Source organism: Salvelinus sp. IW2-2015, unplaced genomic scaffold, assembly GCF_002910315.2.
Source record: "Salvelinus sp. IW2-2015 unplaced genomic scaffold, ASM291031v2 Un_scaffold1129, whole genome shotgun sequence".
In the NCBI taxonomy this organism is placed as follows: Eukaryota; Metazoa; Chordata; class Actinopteri; order Salmoniformes; family Salmonidae; genus Salvelinus; species Salvelinus sp. IW2-2015.
This window is the reverse complement of record NW_019942743.1, coordinates 35,905-56,175: the sequence shown is the minus strand read 5'-3', so window position 1 is coordinate 56,175 and position 20,271 is coordinate 35,905. Positions and strand designations below refer to the sequence as shown.

The 20,271-nt window shown below is 44.7% G+C and overlaps 1 protein-coding gene across 1 annotated transcript in view; it reads left to right on the top strand.

The window, feature by feature from the left end:
- The window catches only part of LOC112069833 (trinucleotide repeat-containing gene 6C protein), a 45,799-nt gene extending 25,822 nt beyond the window's left edge, over positions 1–19,977 (top strand). The window contains exons 8-20 of the mRNA XM_070438720.1: positions 28–85; positions 220–362; positions 756–899; positions 1,909–2,049; positions 2,224–2,343; positions 2,780–2,863; positions 8,669–8,900; positions 9,086–9,250; positions 15,938–16,135; positions 16,375–16,524; positions 17,657–17,878; positions 18,536–18,749; positions 19,155–19,977. Coding sequence (XP_070294821.1) covers positions 28–85; positions 220–362; positions 756–899; positions 1,909–2,049; positions 2,224–2,343; positions 2,780–2,863; positions 8,669–8,900; positions 9,086–9,250; positions 15,938–16,135; positions 16,375–16,524; positions 17,657–17,878; positions 18,536–18,749; positions 19,155–19,530 — 2,247 coding nt within the window. The 3' untranslated portion in view covers positions 19,531–19,977. The remainder of the gene's footprint in view (positions 1–27; positions 86–219; positions 363–755; positions 900–1,908; positions 2,050–2,223; positions 2,344–2,779; positions 2,864–8,668; positions 8,901–9,085; positions 9,251–15,937; positions 16,136–16,374; positions 16,525–17,656; positions 17,879–18,535; positions 18,750–19,154) is intronic.
- Positions 19,978–20,271: the final 294 nt, after the last annotated feature.

Below are 20,271 nucleotides of genomic sequence, written 5' to 3'. Positions count from 1 at the left end.
GTGTCTCATGTTGTCATTGTGTTACAGAGGGATCCTGCCGAGGAGGCTCTGAAGAGCAACAACATGAACCTGGATCAGGCCATGAGTAGGTTTTCCCTGTGCTGTCTCTTATACACATCTAGATGTGTATAAGAGACAGGTGTGTGGGCGCACATCTACGTGTGTTTCTGCTTGTTGCTGTGCACGTGTATTCCATATTTATCTGACCTCTCTCCCAAGGCGCTTTGTTGGAGAAGAAGACTGAACTGGACAAGCGGGGCATGGGCATGTCAGACTACAACAACGGGATGAACAAGCCGCTGGGTTGCCGTCCCCAGGCCCTCTCCAAAGACCCCTCGGACCGCAGCCCATTCCTAGACAAGGTACTATATGAATACCACTGGCGTTGTATCAGGAATCGACAGCCGTCGTATCAGGAATCGACAGCCGTCGTATCAGGAATCGACAGCCGTCGTATCAGGAATCGACAGCCGTCGTATCAGGAATCGACAGCCGTCGTGTCCGTACAATAGAAAGACAGCTAGTGAAAGGCATGTCCATTGACGAAGGATTAAACCACAAACGCACGTGCCTATGAAAAATGAATGGTGAAAATACAGGGCATGTTTCAGTCCCACCTTTTCTTATTACCGCGATTGGGATTCTGAGAAGTTTACAGTGTCCTTTGTAAAGTGTGCCATACACACAAAAAGTGATTGATTTAACTGAAATGATTTTGCTGACTGACTGATCTAGTCTCTCCTCCCTGGTTCCAGGACGGTGGTRTGTCAGATGACGCCCCCCCCTCACCGTTTCTGCCTTCTCCCGTCAGCCTGAAGCTCCCCCTGGTTAACAACCTGCAGCCTGGGCTGGCCCTGGGCTCCCCGGGGCTCAACATGCAGAACTTGAACAACAGACAGGTAAGGGGGGGGGTGAAACGCATGCGCTGTGCCTCAGTCTCGTAATGAGGTAGCCCTTCCTGCGATTAGTGTCACCCTCGGCCTGAGAGCGAGTGTCCTATTATGGCTAACGGTTAAGACGTTGGTTCAGGTCCCGTCTGTGACACACACACACACACACACACATAGGTATACACTAACACTCAAAAACATACATGTATACATAACCACAAACACATTTACTGTAGATAAGTATACAGTAACACACACATACACAACCACACACATATGCTTACATGACAATCTCTCTCTCACACACACACACACACACACACACACTTCATGAACCCATTGCCAGGAGCTGGAGAATAGAGGGGCCTCAATATGCGACACTAAAGGGAAAACACTTTGAACGTAGTTGAGAATTCCATTCCGCTCTCCACCACTCTCCCAAGGGTCGTTACGTCCGTAACCTTGCCTGCGGAGCCCATTGAAATGGGATAGTTTCTGTATCGTCAACTTTACAGAGAGGCGCTGCCATAGAAATACGAGTCCTTTATAGAACATGAGAGTCCTTGAAAGGCCAACAAAGCACTGTAACTCTGTCATAACAGTATTGAATTGAACAACTTCTTGTCTGACACTGAACATAGTTCTCTTTACATAAGTCTCATTTTCCTTTATTGACATATTGCTGGAGGCATTTAAAGAGCACTATCATTTAATCACAATCACCATTTAATCCAACTGAATGCACCCCAAATGTGCCAGTTTCTCCAATATTGGTCAGTGGTTCAATGCGGTAGACCTTAGGTTTTCAACTATTTTCTTTCAAATGGACCCTGGATGATTTGGGAAGTGGTGGAGAAATAGCTTGTCTTTATTTGTGGTTTCTCTGAGACTGCGTGAGCCAGAGTTGTGTATTGTGAGGGACATCCTATTCATCGGCTGTCTGTAGGGAATGAGTGATTGCCATGTCAACTCTTATTGACATTTAGTAATTTCCTCTCGTGTTTGTGTGGGTGTCTAGATGCAGAGTGGAATGTTGGGCAGTAGTGGAGCAGCACTATCCCGGGCCATGCAGCAGCCGCCTCCTCAGCCGTCAGTGCCGCCTCTCGGCTCCTCCCAGCCTAGTCTACGCGCTCAAGTGCCTCAGTTTCTCACCCCTCAGGTACACACACACACTATGCCTCAGCCAAGTTTCTCTCCGTTCACACACACCACGTTTTCTGTCCCCCAGCCCCAGGCTCTCTTCATGACTGCTTTACTCTGTTGTTTTAAGATATTTTGAGATGTTCTGACCAATTCTCATCTCCTCTCTCTGTCTCCTTGTCCTCCCCTCCAGGTTCAAGCACAGCTCTTGCAGTTTGCCGCAAAAAACATTGGTCTGAACCCTGCACTTTTAACCTCACCAATAAACCCTCAACAAATGACCCTGTTGTACCAACTTCAGCAACTGCAAATGGTGAGTACAAGCCAAAGGCCCCTGTCTGCATTAGAAACAGGGTTCGTACTCACCGAACCAGACAGGATGGGCCTGTCTCCATTAGAAACAGGGTTTGTTTTAACCGAACCAGACAGGATGGGCCTGTCTGCATTAGAAACAGGGTTCGTACTCACTGAACCAGACAGGATGGACCTGTGCGCTAGAAACAGGGTTTGTTCTAACCGAGCCAGACAGGATGGGCCTGTCTGCATTAGAAACAGGGTTCGTACTCACTGAACCAGACAGGATGGGCTATTCTTATTGTATTTTTTATGGACACCCTCAGGGGTACCCCACAGTCTTTTGGATAAGGTGATGACCCTTTCTATTTCTCTTCGTCTCCCTCTGCCTTTCGCTCTCTTGCATTGCCTCTTTCCATCGCTTTCTTTCTCTCTTTGCCTCTCTCTGTTTCTAGGCGTACCAGCGTTTACAAATCCAGCAGCAGATGATGCAAGCTCAGCGCAACGTCTCCGGCCCCATCAGACAACAAGAGCAGCAAGTAAGAGGCCCCTGTTTCAACACCTATACATTCCCATCACTGTGTGTGACCCTCTGGCTCGTTCCTTTTGAACCTAACTTTCCATACGTATTTGCCCATGGTACAAGTGGTCAGAAAGTGAGAAGATGGAGGTGCTCAAAGTTTACCCATTTTGCATACCCTACCTACATCCATGTCTTCATCACTGGAGAAGATCAACCGTTGAGCGTGATATCATTTAAAAGCTTACAAACTATTTTATAATTTCAAAAGACAATGTAAAGTATTTTTTTTAAATACATCCTTTAACGTCGTTTATCTAAAACCGTATAACCTCAATTTTTTATATATATATTTATATTTAGCGTTTTTGCATTTCGGCATATGTTGTAGGTTGGACCCGATTTGACGTCATCTGAGGTTTTTTGTTGTGCTCGCAATCGATTGAGACGGCATGCTCTTGAAATCAAGGTGTGTCATTTCAATCATAGAAACAGAATGGACATATCCCTTCAAACCGATGAAATTTAGCTGGTACATCATTGACATTTGAATTGAAATGTTTACTTCCAATTGCTATGACAAAGATGGCCGCTGGTCCACCCACCGTTGAATGTCAACATAAATGTCTGTTTTATTATTTGTTTTATCTCAATATGTTTCCTATGGAAGACTTAAAGTATGATGTAAAACAACTGATATTCGCGTTCAAGTCAACATTCTGGTGTGTGGACCTGCTACCATTTTGAAAGTTGACATTTAAAATGTATTCCCATTTCAGAACATCCACCCTGTGTTGAAGAACATGGTGTCTCAACCAATGGCAGGCACAACTCAAACACCAAAGATAATATCAAAATAGGGTCTGAGCTACAACATCTGCGAAAATAATCAGCGGTCACATTTTTTGATCATTGACAAAGAATCTATAATACCTGTAGATATGTGCTATAAATTGTATTGTTTACGATGAGTGTTGAAATAGACCGGATATGCTTACTTAAAGTTGCGTGTGAGTCAGGGGAAATGTGTTTGTCAAAAGCACCTCCAGTTGCTCAAACTTGCTATTTCTATAGAATGTATGGAGAAGTGGTTACAGAAGTTGGTTGCTTGTGTGGTTGGATCTTTTTTTTCTTGCAAATTGGGAACTTCTGTAAAATAATCTGTGGTAAGACACTAAAGCAGGGATTCCCAAACGCTTTTGGCACGTGACCCCATTTTGATATCTGAAAGTTCTCGCGACCCCAACCATGTGATTAACAGACCATGTTTACTTTTTTAAATTGGGGCTATGGCAGTCAATTGCAAAACATTCTGACAGTATTTCTGATTTGTATTCTCAACTCACCATCACATACTTTTAATGTGGGGCTATGAGAGTCAATTACAAATTAGTCTGACATAAGATCAATTATGTCACCACCACTAATGACATGGGTGTGCTTGATACATGCCGCGTCTGAGCTTCTCAAAGTCAAGGGGTGTGGTCCATAGTGCGCACCTCATCTCTCCTGTCACATCCAACCTGGATTGATATTTGTTTTTAATGCAGACAAACGCACTGAATCGGCGTACTATGAGTTTTTTAATTCTTGGAGGGAGACGGCACAGTATTCCTTTTGAGTCAGGAACCGAAACTCCTCAATAGTGACCCGTGAATGTGTTGTCTGCACATATGGTCACATCGACTGCATGGCCAGGCACGACTCCAACACCATCATTAAGTTTGCAGACGACACAACAGTGGTAGGCCTGATCAACGACGAGACAGCCTATAGGGAGGAAGTCAGAGACCTGTCCGGGTGGTGCCAGAATAACAACCTGTCCCTCAACGTAACCAAGACTAAGGAGATTATTGTGGACTACAGGAAAAGGAGGACCGAGCACGCCCCCATTCTCATCGATGGGGCTGTAGTGGAGCAGGTTGAGAGCTTCAGGTTCCTTGGTGTCCACATCAACAACAAACTAGAATGGTCCAAACTAGAGGTCGACCGATTAATCGGAATGGCCGATTTTAATTAGGGCCGATTTCAAGTTTTCATAACAATCGGAAATCGGTAATTGTGGACGCAGATTATTTATTTTTTTCACCTTTATTTAACTAGGCAAGTCAGTTAAGAACACATTCTTATTTTCAATTACGGCCTAGGAACGGTGGGTTAACTGCCTTGTTCAGGGGCAGAACGACAGATTTTTACCTTGTCAGCTCAGGGACTCAATCTTGCAACTTTACGGTTAACTAGTCCAACGCTCTAACCACCTGCCTCACGAGGAGCCAGCCTGTTATGTGAATGCAGTAAGAAGCCAAGGTAAGTTGCTAGCTAGCATTAAACTTATCTTATAAAAATCAATCAATCAATCATAATCACTAGTTATAACTACACATGGTTGATGATATTACTAGTTTATCTAGTGTGTCCTGCGTTGCATATAATCGATGCAGTGCGCATTCGCGAAAAAGGACTGTCGTTGCTCCAACGTATACCTAACCATAAACATCAATGCCTTTCTTAAAATCAACAGACAGAAGTATATATTTTTAAACCTGCATATTTAGCTAAAAGAAATCCAGGTTAGCAGGCAATATTAACCAGGTGAAATTGTGTCACTTCTCTTGCGTTCATTGCACGCAGAGTCAGTATATGCAACAGTTTGGGCCGCCTGGCTCATTGCGAACTAATTTGCCAGAATTTTACGTAATTATGACATAACATTGAAGGTTGTGCAATGTAACAGGAATATTTAGACTTATGGATGCCACCTGTTAGATAAAATACGGAACGGTTCCGTATTTCACTGAAAGAATAAACGTTTTGTTTTCGAGATGATAGTTTCCGGATTCGACCATATTAATGACCTAAGGCTCGTATTTCTGTCTGTTATTATGTTATAATTAAGTCTATGATTTGATAGAGCAGTCTGACTGAGCGATGGTAGGCACCAGCAGGCTCGTAAGCATTCATTCAAACAGCACTTTCGTGCGTTTTGCCAGCAGCTCTTCGCAATGCTTCAAGCATTGCGCTGTTTATGACTTCAAGCCTATCAACTCCCGAGATTAGGCTGGTGTAACCGATGTGAAATGGCTAGCGAGTTAGCGGGGTGTGCGCTAATAGCGTTTCAAACGTCACTCGCTCTGAGACTTGGAGTAGTTGTTCCCCTTGCTCTGCATGGGTAACGCTGCTTCGAGGGTAGGGTGGCTGTTGTCGATGTGTTCCTGGTTTGAGCCCAGGTAGCGGCGAGGAGAGGGATGGAAGCTATACTGTTACACTGGCAATACTAAAGTGCCTATAAGAACATCCAATAGTCAAAGGTATATGAAATACAAATCGTATAGAGAGAAATAGTCCTATAATTCCTATAATAACTACAACCTAAAACTTCTTACCTGGGAATATTGAAGACTCATGTTAAAAGGAACCACCAGCTTTCATATGTTCTCATGTTCTGAGCAAGGAACTTAAACGTTAGCTTTTTTACATGGCACATATTGCACTTTTACTTTCTTCAACACTTTGTTTTTGCATTATTTAAACCAAATTGAACATGTTTCATTATTTATTTGAGGCTAAATAGATTTTATTGATATATTATATTAAGTTAAAATAAGTGTTCATTCAGTATTGTTGTAATTGTCAGTATTACAAACAAATAAAAAATATCGGCTGATTAATCGCTATCGGCTTTATTTGGTCCTCCAATAATCGGTATCGGTATCAGCGTTGAAAAATCATAATCGGTCGACCTCTAGTTCAAACACACCAAGACAGTCGTGAAGAGGGCACGACAAAGCCTATTCCCCCTCAGGAAACTAAAAAGATTTGGCATGGGTCCTGAGATCATCAAAAGGTTCTTCAGCTGCAACATCGAGAGCATCCTGACCGGTTGCATCACTGCTTTGTACGGCAATTGCTCGGCCTCTGACCGCAAGGCACTACAGAGGGTAGTGAGTACGGCCCAGTACATCAGTGGGGCTAAGCTGCCTGCCATCCAAGACCTCTACCCCAGGCGGTGTCAGAGGAAGGCCCTAAGAATTGTCAAAGACCCCAGCCACCCCAGTCATAGACTGTTCTCTCTACTACCGCATGGCAAGCGGTACTGGAGTGCCAAGTTTAGGACAAAAAGGCTTCTCAACAGTTTTTACCCCCAAGCCATAAGACTTCTGAATAGGTAATCAAATGGCTACCCGGATGTGTGCCTTCCCTAACCCCTCTTTTTACGCTGCTGCTACTCTCTGTTTATCATATATGCATAGTCACTTTAACTATACATTCATGTACATACTACCTCAATTGGGCCGACCAACCAGTGCTCCCGCACAGTGGCTAACTGGGCTATCTGCATTGTCCCACCCACCACCCGCCAACCCCTCTTTTACACTACTGCTACTCTCTGTTCATCATATATGCATAGTCACTTTAACCATATCTACATGTACATACTCCTTCAATCAGCCTCACTAACCGGTGTCTGTATGTAGCCTCGCTACTTTTATAGCCTCGCTACTGTATATAGCTTGTCTTTTTACTGTTGTTTTATTTCTTTACCTACCTATTGTTCACCTATTTTGCGCTTTTGGTTAGAGCCTGTAAGTAAGCATTGTATTCAGCGCACGTGACAAATAAACTTTGATTTGACATCGCAGCTTGATCAGCTGTTCCATTTCACTTACTGACCCGTCAACTGATCCAGGATCACAAACGGATTTCGCTGATTTGGTCACTCATCTGTATCCTTTTTTTGTATTTGCCCTGCATGATTGCTTTCAGTTTCCCAAATATGTCTGTTACATAGGCAAGGAGACATGTTTTATTTTCAGCAAAGTCTGTTTTTTACATCCATTGCAAATGACAATTCCTCTCAATTAAAAAAAAAAAATCTTTCCCACACTCCCCCTCGATAACCACCAAGCCTCGGTTTGAAATGGAACGTTATCATGCTCTGATCCCATATCTCCGCATAGTTTTGGGAACAGGCGTGCGCGATGTAGTTTACAATCGAAGTTACCTGCTGCATATCCGAGTTCAGCGCTCTTGCTGCCAGTTGCTTTCGGTGTACTTATTATAACTCAGTGGGTGTATCATACAATGCATCCTTATGGTAGATTGAAACTCATTCGTAACTAGAGTGGACTCAGTTTTTCGTCAATATAGCCACGCTGAACATCACCTGTGCTGTTTCATGCTTGGGAATCGTGAGACAGAACAATATGTCCTCGTGAATAGCATCCCCTGACAAGTCAATGCATCTCGGCCCACACAGCTAACGTCCATTTGGAGAGAATAAGGTGGGGAGTTTGAGTCTTTCAGTCAGTTTCCTCTTGATTGCTAACTATAGCTGTCAATTCAGTGTTATCTGACAAAGGAATTGATGTGATTTTCTGTGCCTCTGCTTCCCCACACATTGTTTTCACCATATCAATTGCGGTTGGTAATATCAGTCTCTGCAATAGTGTGTAGTTTCATAGTCATTCACAGTGAGAATGATTCAAGTGCAATGGAGAAGTGCGGCCTTTTCCCGCTACCTAAGGGCTCTGGTTGAATTTATACTTTTAGAATCCTCTTGATTTTAGATGTTTAATGTTAAACACATTTACAATGATTTTGAAAGACAAACCTGACCCCATTTTCATAGACCCCAGTTTTGGGAACCGCTGCACTAAAGGCTGTCTTTTCCCACCAGATAAGTGACTGTTGATGAGGTGCTGATTGTAGGAGTCATGCCACGGTCTGTTGGTCATTGTAACCTTATGCCCTCACTCTTTTTCTCCTTTGTACCCCTCTTTCTCCTGTTCTGTTTCTTTCTCAATCTCTCTCTCCCCCCCTCCAGGTTGCACGTACAATCAGTAACATGCAGCAGCAGATCCAACAGCACCAGCGTCAGCTGTACCAGGCCCTGCTGATGAAGCAGCAGCCCCCCGGCTCCCACTCCGGCCTGCACCCCGGCCAAGGCAAATCAGCCCTGGACTCGTTCCCAGGCCACCCCCAGGCACCGGGTCTCTCCGACCTGCACACCAAAGAGCCGCAGTCTTCTCCCAACTCCTACAGCCCCTACCCCCTCTGTGAGTCCAGCACTCACACTGTCACTCACACGTGCACTCCTTCAGCCCCTACGCTCTCTCTACATCTCTCACAAACAAGCTGTTTGTGTAACTAGTAAGCCTTATATACGTCAGTATAAGTCCCTTTATTTATCTGGTTTGTGTTGAGCTGTGTATTCAATGTTAGATTTTTTTCTCTCTCTTAGCTGGACTCAATCCAAACATGAATGTAAACTGCATGGAGGTGGGGGGCCTGTCCATGAAGGAGCCTCCCCAGCCCCAGTCCCGTCTGTCCCAGTGGACCCACCCCAACTCCATGGACAGCCTCTCTGGAAACTCCTCCCACATGGAGGCCAACCTCAATAAGCACGGTAGGAAGAACACTAGGAACTTTGAAGTCTCATTCAATTTAGTTTTTCCCCTGGGGGGTGCAATAAATAAACATATACACGCTGTCAAACAAGAAATCAATCTATTAGTCATCTCGATAGGAATATTGGGTTTTCTGCTCACTTAGTCGATTTTCTTCTACGATATAGTGACTTATTTGACTCGCTCTAAATAACATTAACGTATTTCACACCAACTCTCTCACCAGCCAACAGACATTCTCTGGGTTTCTTTCACACGGTTTTGCATTCACAACAGACACGTTAACACTGGAAATATAACGTGTGAGCCACAAACACCACCTCCCCTAACCTCTCCCACTGTGGCGCGAGCAACAAGCTGCTGTGCTGCCCTTCTTATAGTGATCAACTTGTACCAGTAAACAGGCGTTGTCATTACTCTAAGGCTTTTGTATGTTTGCACATATCTCAATGATGAAACGGTGTGGGAAATCTCAACTGGAAGTATTCAGTATGAAATCAATTGTTTATCTCTTTAGTGTCTGACATTTAAAATGACTATTTAAATCCATATCTATTTCTTAAGTGATGTCTCACGTTGATATTCGTCTGGATGTATCCTTGCGACCCAGTGTTCCTTTTGCCCTCCATACTCCACTAAGCGCAACACTGACAACCACTCTTACTTTGTCATGTTTTTAAGCCTCTATGATTGAGGCATCTATATACAGTACCAGTCAAAAGTTTGGACACACCTACTCATTCAAGGGCTTTTCTTTATTTTTACTATTTTCTCCTTTGTAGAATAATAGTGAAAGACATCAAAACTATGAAATAACACTAATGGAATCATGTAGTAACAAAGTGTTACAAATCAATATATTTGAGATTGAGAGTACCCACCCTTTGCCTTGATGAAAACTTTCCATACGTTTGGCATTCTCTCAACCAGCTTCACCTGGAATGCTTTTCCAACAGTCTTGAAGGAGTTCCCACATATGCTGAGCATTTGTTGGCTGCTTTTCCTTCACTCTGCGGTCCAACTCATCCCAAACCATCTCAATTGAGTTGAGGTCAGGTGATTGTGGAGGCCAGGTCATCTGATGCAGCACTACATCACTCTCCTCCTTGGTCAAATAGCCCTTACACAGCCTGGAAGTGTGTTGTCAGTGTAGTAAGTAGAATGGCGCCGGGGGGATGGCTGACGTTTTACGTGCTCCTAACCAACTGCTATTTTGAATTTTTTTGTTGTTGCATTTAACGTATTTATTTTTTTACCTATTTTGTACATAATGTTGCTGCTACCATCTCTTATGACCGGAAAATAACTTCTGGACATCAGAACTGCGATTACTCACATCGAACTGGAAGAAGCTTTTTTCTTTAACATGTCCGACACAAAGGATATACTGCTTTCTCGGCAGCAGGCCCAAATCCCTGTCATTTGCATGAAGAAAAGCCTGAGAAAAGGGGGGCGGAGGTCCGGCAGCCTTCTGAGAATTCATAAGCGAGTGAGCAAACCTCCACTGCCATCCGTTCTATTGGCCAACGTGCAATCATTGGAAAATAAAATCGATGACCTAGGATTATCCTACCAACGGAACAGTAAAAACTGTAATATGTTTCATTGAGTCGTGGCTGAACGACGATATGGATAATATAGAGCTGGCGGGATTTTGCATGCACCGGCAGGTCAAGAAGCTACCTCTGGTAAGACGAGGGGTGGGTGGGTGTGCCTTTGTCAATAACAGCTGTTGCGCAATGTCTAATATTAAAGAAGTCTCAGGGTATTGCTCGCCTGAGGTAGAGTACTTTACCAGGACACCCTGCATACCACTGCTGGCTTGCTTCTGAAGCTAAGCAGGGTTGGTCCTGGTCAGTCCCTGGATGGGAGACCAGGTGCTGCTGGAAGTGGTGTTGGAGGGCCAGTAGGAGGCACTCTTTCCTCTGGTCTAAACAAAGATCCCAATGCCCCAGGGCAGTGATTGGGGACACTGCTCTGTGTAGGGTGCCGTCTTTCGGATGGGACGTTAAACGGGTGTCCTGACTCTCTGAGGTCATTAAAGATCCCATGGCACTTATCGTAAGAGTAGGGGTGTTAACCCCGGTGTCCTGGCTAAATTCCCAATCTGGCCCTCAACCATCACGGTCACCTAATAATCCCCAGTTTACAATTGGCTCATTCATCCCCCTCCTCTCCCCTATAACTATTCCCCAGGTCGTTGCTGCAAATGAGAACGTGTTCTCAGTCAACTTACCTGGTAAAATAACGGTAAAATAAATAAATAAATAAAATAAATGATAAGCTGTAGACAACACTGTTAGGTTCTTACTTTTCAGAGTATATAACTCACGGACAATAGAGAAGCTTAACCAAGTTTAATTCTTCCCAAAGGGTCGACACAGCTGTATTCAGACAACAGACATGGCTTCCCCCGTGATGGTGTTCATACCCCACTTTGGGTGGAGTCTCTTCCTTATCCCTAAACATTGCATCCTTCCTGCCAAGCAGGGAACTAAGTGATATGAGCCTTCAACGGTTTCTCCCCTTATCAGTACTGTCACGTGATTGTTTTCCCTGTACTCAGCCCCTCCTACGCTTTATTATGGCATACCTCATGTCTCTTGTGTAAATAATGTTCCTATACTCTGAGTATAACAATGTTCAAAGTTTACTCCAGACTCCAACGCTATCTACCAAGAGTTCTCATCTATATTATTCCTAGCCATCTAACACCACAAAACAAAGCTGGCACTAAGACCGCTCTCAACCAACTGTATAAGGCCATAAGCAAACAAGAAAATGCTCATCCAGAAACGGCGCTCCTTTTGGCCGGGGACATTAATGCAGGCAAACTTAAATCCGTTTTACCTCATTTCTACCAGCATGTCACATTTGCATCCAGAGGGGGGGAAAACTCGACCACCTTTACTCCACACACAGAGATGGATACAAAGCTCTCCCCCGCCCTCCATTTGGCAAATCTGACCATAATTCTATCCTTCGGTTTACAAACAAAAATTAAAGCAGGAAGTACCAGTGACTCACTCAATACGGAAGTAGTCAGATGACGCTGATGCTACGCTATAGGACTGTTTTGCTAGCACAGACTGGAATATGTTCCGGGATTCATCCAATGGCATTGGAGTATACCACCTCAGTCATCGGCTTCATCAATAAGTGCATTGACGACGTCATCCCCACAGTGACCGTACGTACATATCCCAACCAGAAGCAATGGATTACAGGCAACAGACGAGCTAAATGCCGCCTTATGCTCGCTTCGAGGGAAGTAACTCTGAAGTATGCATGAGAGCACCAGCTGTTCTGAACGACTGTGTGATAACACTCTCGGTAGCCGATGTGAGCAAGACCTTTAAACAGGTCATTTTCACAAAAAACGCGAGCCAGACAGATTACCAGGACGCGTACTCAAAACATGCGCGGACCAACTGGCAAGTTCACTGCCATTTTCAACCTCTCCCTTGACAATCTGTAATACCTACATGTTTCAAGCAGACCACCATAGTGCCTGTGCCCATGGAAGTGAAGGTAACCTGCCTAAATGATTACCGCCCCGTAGCACTCACGTCGGTAGCCATGAAGTGGTTTGAAAGGCTGGTCACGGCTCACATCGACAGCATCCTTCCGGATACCCTAGACCCACTCCAATTTACATACCGCCCCAACAGATCCACAGATGATGCAATCTCAATCGCACTCCACACTGTTCTTTCTCATCTGGAGAAAAATAACATCTATGTGAGAGTGTTCATTGACTACAGCTCAGCGTTCAACACCATGGTGCCCACAAAGCTCATCACTAAGCGAAGGACCCTGGGACTAAACACCTCCCTCTGCAACTGGATCCTGGACTTCCTGACGGACAATGCTTGAAGTATTGCGAAGAGCTGCTGGCAAACGCAGTAAAGTGCTGTTTGAATGAATGCTTACGAGCCTGCTGCTGCCTACCACCGCTCAGACTGCTCTATCAAATCATAGACTTAATTATAATATAATAACACACAGAAATACAAGCCTTAGGTCATTAATATGGTCAAATCCGGAAACTATAATTTCGAAAACAACGTTTGTTCTTTCAGTGAAATACGGAACCGTTCCGTATTTTATCTAACGGGTGGCATCCATAAGTCTTAATATTGCTGTTACATTGCACAAGCTTCAATGTTATGTCATAATTACGTAAAATTCTGGCAAATTAGTTCGCAATGAGCCAGGCGGCCCAAACTGTTGCATATACCCTGACTCTGCGTGCAATGAACGCAAGAGAAGTGACACAATTTTCCTAGTTTAATATTGCCTGCTAACATGAGTTTCTTTTAACTAAATATGCTGGTTTAAAAAATATATACTTCTGTGTATTGATTTTAAGAAAAGCATTGATGTTTATGGTTAGGTACATTCATGCAACGATTGTGCCTTTTCACAAATGCGCTTTTGTTAAATCATCCCGTTTGGCGAAGTTGTCTGTCTTTGTTAGGAAGAAATGGTCTTCACAGTTTGCAACGAGCCAGGCGGCCCAAACTACTGCATATACCCTGACTCTGTTGCACAGAACGCAAGAGAAGTGACAATTTCCATAGTTAAAATAAATTCATGTTAGCAGGTAATATTAACTAAATATGCAGGTTTAAAAATATATACTTGTGTATTGATTTTAAGAAAGGCGTTGATGTTTATGGTTAGGTACACATTGGTGCAACGACAGTGCTTTTTTCGCGAATGTGCTTGTTAAATCACCCGTTTGGCGAAGTAGGCTGTGATTCAATGATAAATTAACAGGCACAGCATCGATTTATATGCAACGCAGGACAAGCTAGATAAACTAGTAATATCATCAACCATGTGTAGTTAACTAGTGATTATGTTAAGAGTGATTGTTTTTTTATAAGATACGTTTAATGCTTGCTAGCACCTTACCTTGGCTCCTTGCTGCACTCGCATAACAGGTAGTCAGCCTGCCACTCAGTCTCCTCGTGGAGTGCAATGTAATCGGCCATGATCGGTGTCCAAAAATGCTGGTTACCGATTGTTATAAACTTGAAATCGGCCCTAATTAATCGCCCATTAGGATTAATCGGTCGAGCTCTAATCCAGGACCTATATACTAGACAATGTCAGAGGAAACCCCTCAAAATTGTCAGACTCCAGCCACCCTAGTCATAGACTGTTTTCTCTGCAACTGCACGGCAATCGTTACTGGAGCGCCAAGTCTAGGTCCAAAAGGCTCCTTAACAGCTTCTACCCCCAAGCCATAAGACTGCTGAACAATTGGTATCCAATGGCCTTTGGACTATTTACATTGACACCCCCCCCCCCCCATTTGTTTAGTACACTGCTGCTTCTGTTTATTATTATTATTAGTCACTTCACCCCTACCTACATGTACAAATTACCTCGACTAACCTGTACCCCTGCACATTGACTCGGTACCAGTACACCCTGTATATAGCCATTTTGTTACTTTAAAAATATATATATATATATATATTATAGTTTATTTTGGAAATAAAATCTTAACTCTTTCTTGACAAAATTGTTGTATTTGGTGCATGTGACAAAGTTTGATTTGTCCTGTTGAAAAACAAGTGATAGCCCCACTAAAGGCCCCACTAAGGGCAAACCAGGTGGGATGGTGTATCGCTGCAGAATGCTGTGGTAGCCATGCTGGTTAAGTGTGCTTGAATTCTAAATAAATCAGTGTCGCCAGCAAAGCACCATCACACCACCACCTCCATGCCTCACGGTGAGAACCACACATGCGGAAATCATCCGTTCAGCTACTCTGCGACTCACAAAGACAGTGGTTGGAACCAAACATCTCAGATTTGGACTCAACAGACCAAAGGACACATTTCCACCGGTCTAATGTCCATTGCTCGTGTTTCTTCGCCCAAGCAAGTCTTATTTATTTCCTTTTAGTAGTGGTTTCTTTGCAGTAATTCGACCAGGAAGGCCTGATTTACGCAGTCTCCTCTGAACAGTTGATGTGTCTGTTAGTTGAACCTTGACGCATTTATTTGGGCTGCAATTTTAATGTACATTTTTTTTGTTTTTCTCCCCAATTTCGTGGTATCCAATTGGTAGTTAGTCTTGTCCTATCGCTGCAACTCCCGTACGGACTCGGGAGAGGCGAAGGTCGAGAGCTGTGTGTCCTCCGAAACACGACCCAGCCATGCCGCACTGCTTCTTGACACAATGCCCGCTTAACCCGGAGGCCAGCCACACCAATGTGTCGGAGGAAACACCGTACACCTGGCGACCGTGTCAGCGTGCATGCGCTGGCCCGCCACAGGAGTTGTTATGGGACAAGGACTTCCCGGCCAGCCAAACCTTCCCCTAACCCAGATGACGCTGGGCCAATTGTGTACCCCCCCATGGGTCTCCCGGTCGTGGCCGTCTGCAACAGAGCCTGGACTCGAACCAGGATCTCTAGTGGCACAGCGACGTAGTGCCTTAGTGGGCTGTAATTTCTGAGGCTGGTAACTAATGAACTTATCCTTTGCAGCAGAGGTAACTCTGGGTCTTCCTTCTGTATACCACCCCTACTTTGTCACAACACAACTGATTGGCTGAAATGCGTTAAGAGCGAAAATTAATAAGGCACACCTGTTGATGTGTCCAAACTTTTGACTTTTACTGTATGCATTTTAAATGAAATAATGAATTCCTTTGACTTGTCCTAGGTGCCATTTCTGCTGCTTCTAACCTGGGCCCCCCTGGAAAGCCCCCCCACATGGATGACTCCTACAGCCCATACAGTATGATGGGTGGGTCTGAGTCTCCCACCTCCCCCCTGGTTCCCCCTGACAGCTGGGGCCAGGTACCAGGAAAGAGCCCCAAGGACCAGATCACCAATGGAACGAATATCAACTGGCCCCCAGGTTGGTAGAGAAGACCGACATTTCAATCAGATCAAACGTTATTTCACACGTGATCCTGACACACTTTACTGATAGAGGACAAAGAAAAGAGATTTAAAACTCCTAACTTCTAAACTGTTTTGATTTTAGAGAGAAAAGAAAGATTTAGAAATGGAAAAAAACTGATTTAAATTGTTCCCCACAACATCAGTTGAGTTTAAAGAATAAATAACCATTTGTCCTCCATGTTGTCTCCTCAGAGTTCTGTCCAGGCGTGCCCTGGAAGGGCCTGCAGAACATTGACCCTGAGAACGACCCCAACATGACCCCAGGAAGTGTTCCCAGCGGCCCCACCATCAACACCAACATCCAGGACGTCAACCGCTACCTGCTCCGGGACCGCAGCGGAGGTGAGGAGAGGGTCAATCAGGGAGACGGGGTCTGTAGTTGGCTTTAAGATACACAGATTGTCAAATAGACTGTATACGCTCATTAACAGGGCAGGTCTCTGCTTTTGATTCTCAAACAGGTGTTGACTTGTGTTACTATATTGACAACTTTAAGCTTATCCTATTCCTTTCCATGGCACTGAAGGGGTTACAGTACTACCTTACTTGTTGTGACTGTGTCATCCAGTAGCACAGGCCCTGTTGTATTTATACACTTTCTTTAAATCAAGTTGTACATGTTTCTTTCCCCACCACCCCCTCTGTCCATAACAATGGGCCACCACGGCTAGGCTCCTCCCCTCCTTCACCGCCTCAGAACGGTGCTCTGCCCCCCTCCACGGACTGGCCAGTCAGTGGCTGCTACACTAGCTCTTTCAGTCTGTCCTCCCCGGATGAGGAGAGTGCAGGTACAGATCACAGCCCCCTATGTGGACATGCTGACCCATGGTCCCCAAGCTTGACCCCCCCCTTCCCCTAATTACCACCATAGCAACACACCTTTATCCTATTGTTTGTGTGTGGTCTGTGTTTGTTGAGTGTTACGGTAGATAGGTCCTTCCTTTGCCTAATTTAATCCTACTACCAACTACCCAGTGCCGGTGTATCAAGTGCTCCACGATGTGATTGCGTTGTATTCCTCATGGAATGAAAAGTTTGAGTGTTTGAATCAAGAAATGCTTTGAATGTTGTGGCCCTAGACCCCTATTCATAAGTATGTGTTGACGTGACATTTTTGTTGCCGTTAAGCAACCCACTGAGAATTGCTTTGAATACTTGAAAAATGTCCCCCTTTAAATGTCTGAGTGATTCTGTTTTTACATTCATGTTTCCTGTAGTCCTCAATGCGTTCTCCATTATGACTCATATAAACCCATGAAGTCAAGATTGAGGTTTCTTGTTGATGAACAACTGTTAATAGGGGGCTTCTTTTAAAACTTAGCATCTGCCCAAAGTTAGATTTCGAAGAATCTGTCATAGAACATAGGCTTCCATAGAGGGTCTCCATCTCTACAACAGTATATCATAGGTTCCCCTCTTTTCTCTCTCTCTCTCTCTCTCTCTCTCTCTCTCTCTCTCTCTCTCTCTCTCTCAGGTAAACTATCTGACATGAAGTCCACCTGGTCACCCGGGCCCATCTCCCATCCCTCCCAGGCCTCTCTATCCCACGAGCTGTGGAAGGTCCCCCAGGGGCCCCGTAACAACACAGCCCCTTCAAGGCCACCTCCTGGCCTCACCAACCCCGCCAAGCCCTCCTCCACCTGGGGAGGAAACTCCCTGGGCCTGGCCCAAGGCTGGAGCAGCTCGTACACTTCAGGTGAGATGCCACAGTACAACTCCCCAGCATGAAATATAGACCGGGGGAGTTCCTCTGTAACAAGACTGGAAAGACACCTAGTAGAGGAAAATCAGTTAGTCGTTTTGAGATTGATTTTGATTTGATTTTGCTGCTCATTGAAAACCATGGACTGTGGATTTGAGCTGACCTTACTTTGTGCTGTGTCAACATCCTACCCTAACATAATGTTTTTGACACATTTACCTAAAGCATAGCGTAGGACACCACATAGGCGTGTAATGTTCCTAGGTGTGGTCGTTGTAGAGTGATTCTCCCCCGTGTTTTTGTTTTGAGCTCCTCTCCCCTCGTCACTCGCTGGAGTAATACACACCCCGCTGTGGTTAGAGGCCCTTGTTAAACTGAAGTCTTGCGGCTTACTAGAGAAGACTTAAAGGACTGTTGTCATGGCTTCAAAGAGAACCTAAAGTCACACTGAGGTGGTAGTAGTGTAAGTGCTTACATGAGACGATGCAAATATGTTGTAAAAAATAAAATAAAAAAGAACATGCATAGACAAACATTGGACAACTTATGTACATACATACAAATATGTTGTCATGTTATTGACCAAAAAGGATTGATTTATATTTTGTGTGGACCTGAATATTGACTGATGTTCCCCTCTGTTTCTCTCAGAGGGCACCACCTGGAGCACAGACAGCTCCAACAGGACCAGTAGCTGGCTGGTACTGAGGAACCTCACCCCCCAGATAGACGGCTCCACCCTGCGGACGCTGTGCATGCAGCACGGCCCCCTCATCACATTCCACCTCTTCCTGACCCAGGGAAACGCTGTGGTGCGATACAGCTCCAAGGAGGAGGCTGCCAAGGCCCAGAAGTCCCTGCACATGTAAGACTCCCATACTTGAAGGGAAAAAAACATGCATCGCCATGATGATGTGGCCGGTGACTCATTTTCTTCTTGAAAGTCCAATATCTTAAACTTGACTGCTGACATGAAAAAGCATTGTGGGACTGTATCAACAGTGGACTAATGAAAAAAATACCAAAAGATTTGGAGTGGGTTTTCTCTTTCACCCATACTCTATGCTGTTTAGGGTAGTGATTATCTCCGTCTGACCTAAAACAAAACACAAAATATTGTCTCAACTTCTAGGCTATATACATCTCACTGACAAATTGTCAAAGCCTATAAGGAAATACTTGTACTGTACTTCACCAGGTGTAAGAAAATCCATGTTGATACTGTAACACTTGTAAGTATGTGATGTATAACTGAGCCCTGTCCTCTTAGGTGTGTGCTGGGGAACACCACCATCCTGGCAGAGTTTGCTGGGGAGGAGGAGGTGAACCGCTACTTTGCACAAGGCCAGCAGCAGCTCCCGCCCACCACCAGCTGGCAGCCCAACCCCGGCACCAATCAGACGCGCATGGGAGGAGGCGGAGGTTCGCAGCAGCACGCTATTGGCCATCACTGGAGCAGCGGCGGTGGAGGCCTGGGGGGGGGAACCAAGACGGGCGGAGGCGGAGACCTCCTGTGGGGGGGCGTGCCCCAGTACTCCAGCCTGTGGGGGCCCCCTAGTGGCGATGACAGTCGCGGTGTCATCGGGAGCCCCAACCCCATCAACACGCTGTTGCCAGGCGACTTGCTGAGTGGAGAGTCCATGTAGGACAACACACTAACAAACCAACCATGAGGATGGATGTTTCAGCGCTGGAACAGAGTGGAAAAATATTAATAATAAATACAGAATTACACAAAAAAATGACAATGAACAGGAGCAAAACCAAGCAAATCATGTGGCGATAATCAGTATCAACGGAACTGTGAATCGTGTACCGGAAGGCTGGGGCCGACGACACAAGACTGCTGACCCCTACACCCTTCGGTTTTTACGTTTTCGTCTTTTTAAAAGTGGATTTTGTTTTTAGTATTTGATAAATTGTTGGAAGCAAACAAAAATGAAATGTCAAAGACTCAATGAAGAGAGAACCGTTAAGTGTTTTTAAGTTTCCATCAATATCGCACATTCTGTGTGAAGTGTTTTTAAGGAGAAGCAATCGAAAAAGCTGCCATCTTGAATCTTTCCTTTGCCCACGAAACTCCAAATTGATTTTTTTTTTAAATACCATTCCCAGCATGCCCGTGGCCAATGATGTGGTTCAAAGACCTTTTACTTATGTTATTGTTTTGTTTCCAAGCACTAACATTAGCCTTAAGTGCGCTACTGCGGCCCAGGTCCTCCTTCAATCTCAAGCCTTTTGAAATTGTTTTGAAATTGTATGAGTTTAAAAGCTTGCACAGTTCCCATCTCTGAGCCAGTGAATGGAACAGAACAAGTGTGATCAACCAAGGTCGTATTCACTAGGAACGAAATGGAAGCAAGCGGACCGAAACTGAGGGACTACCT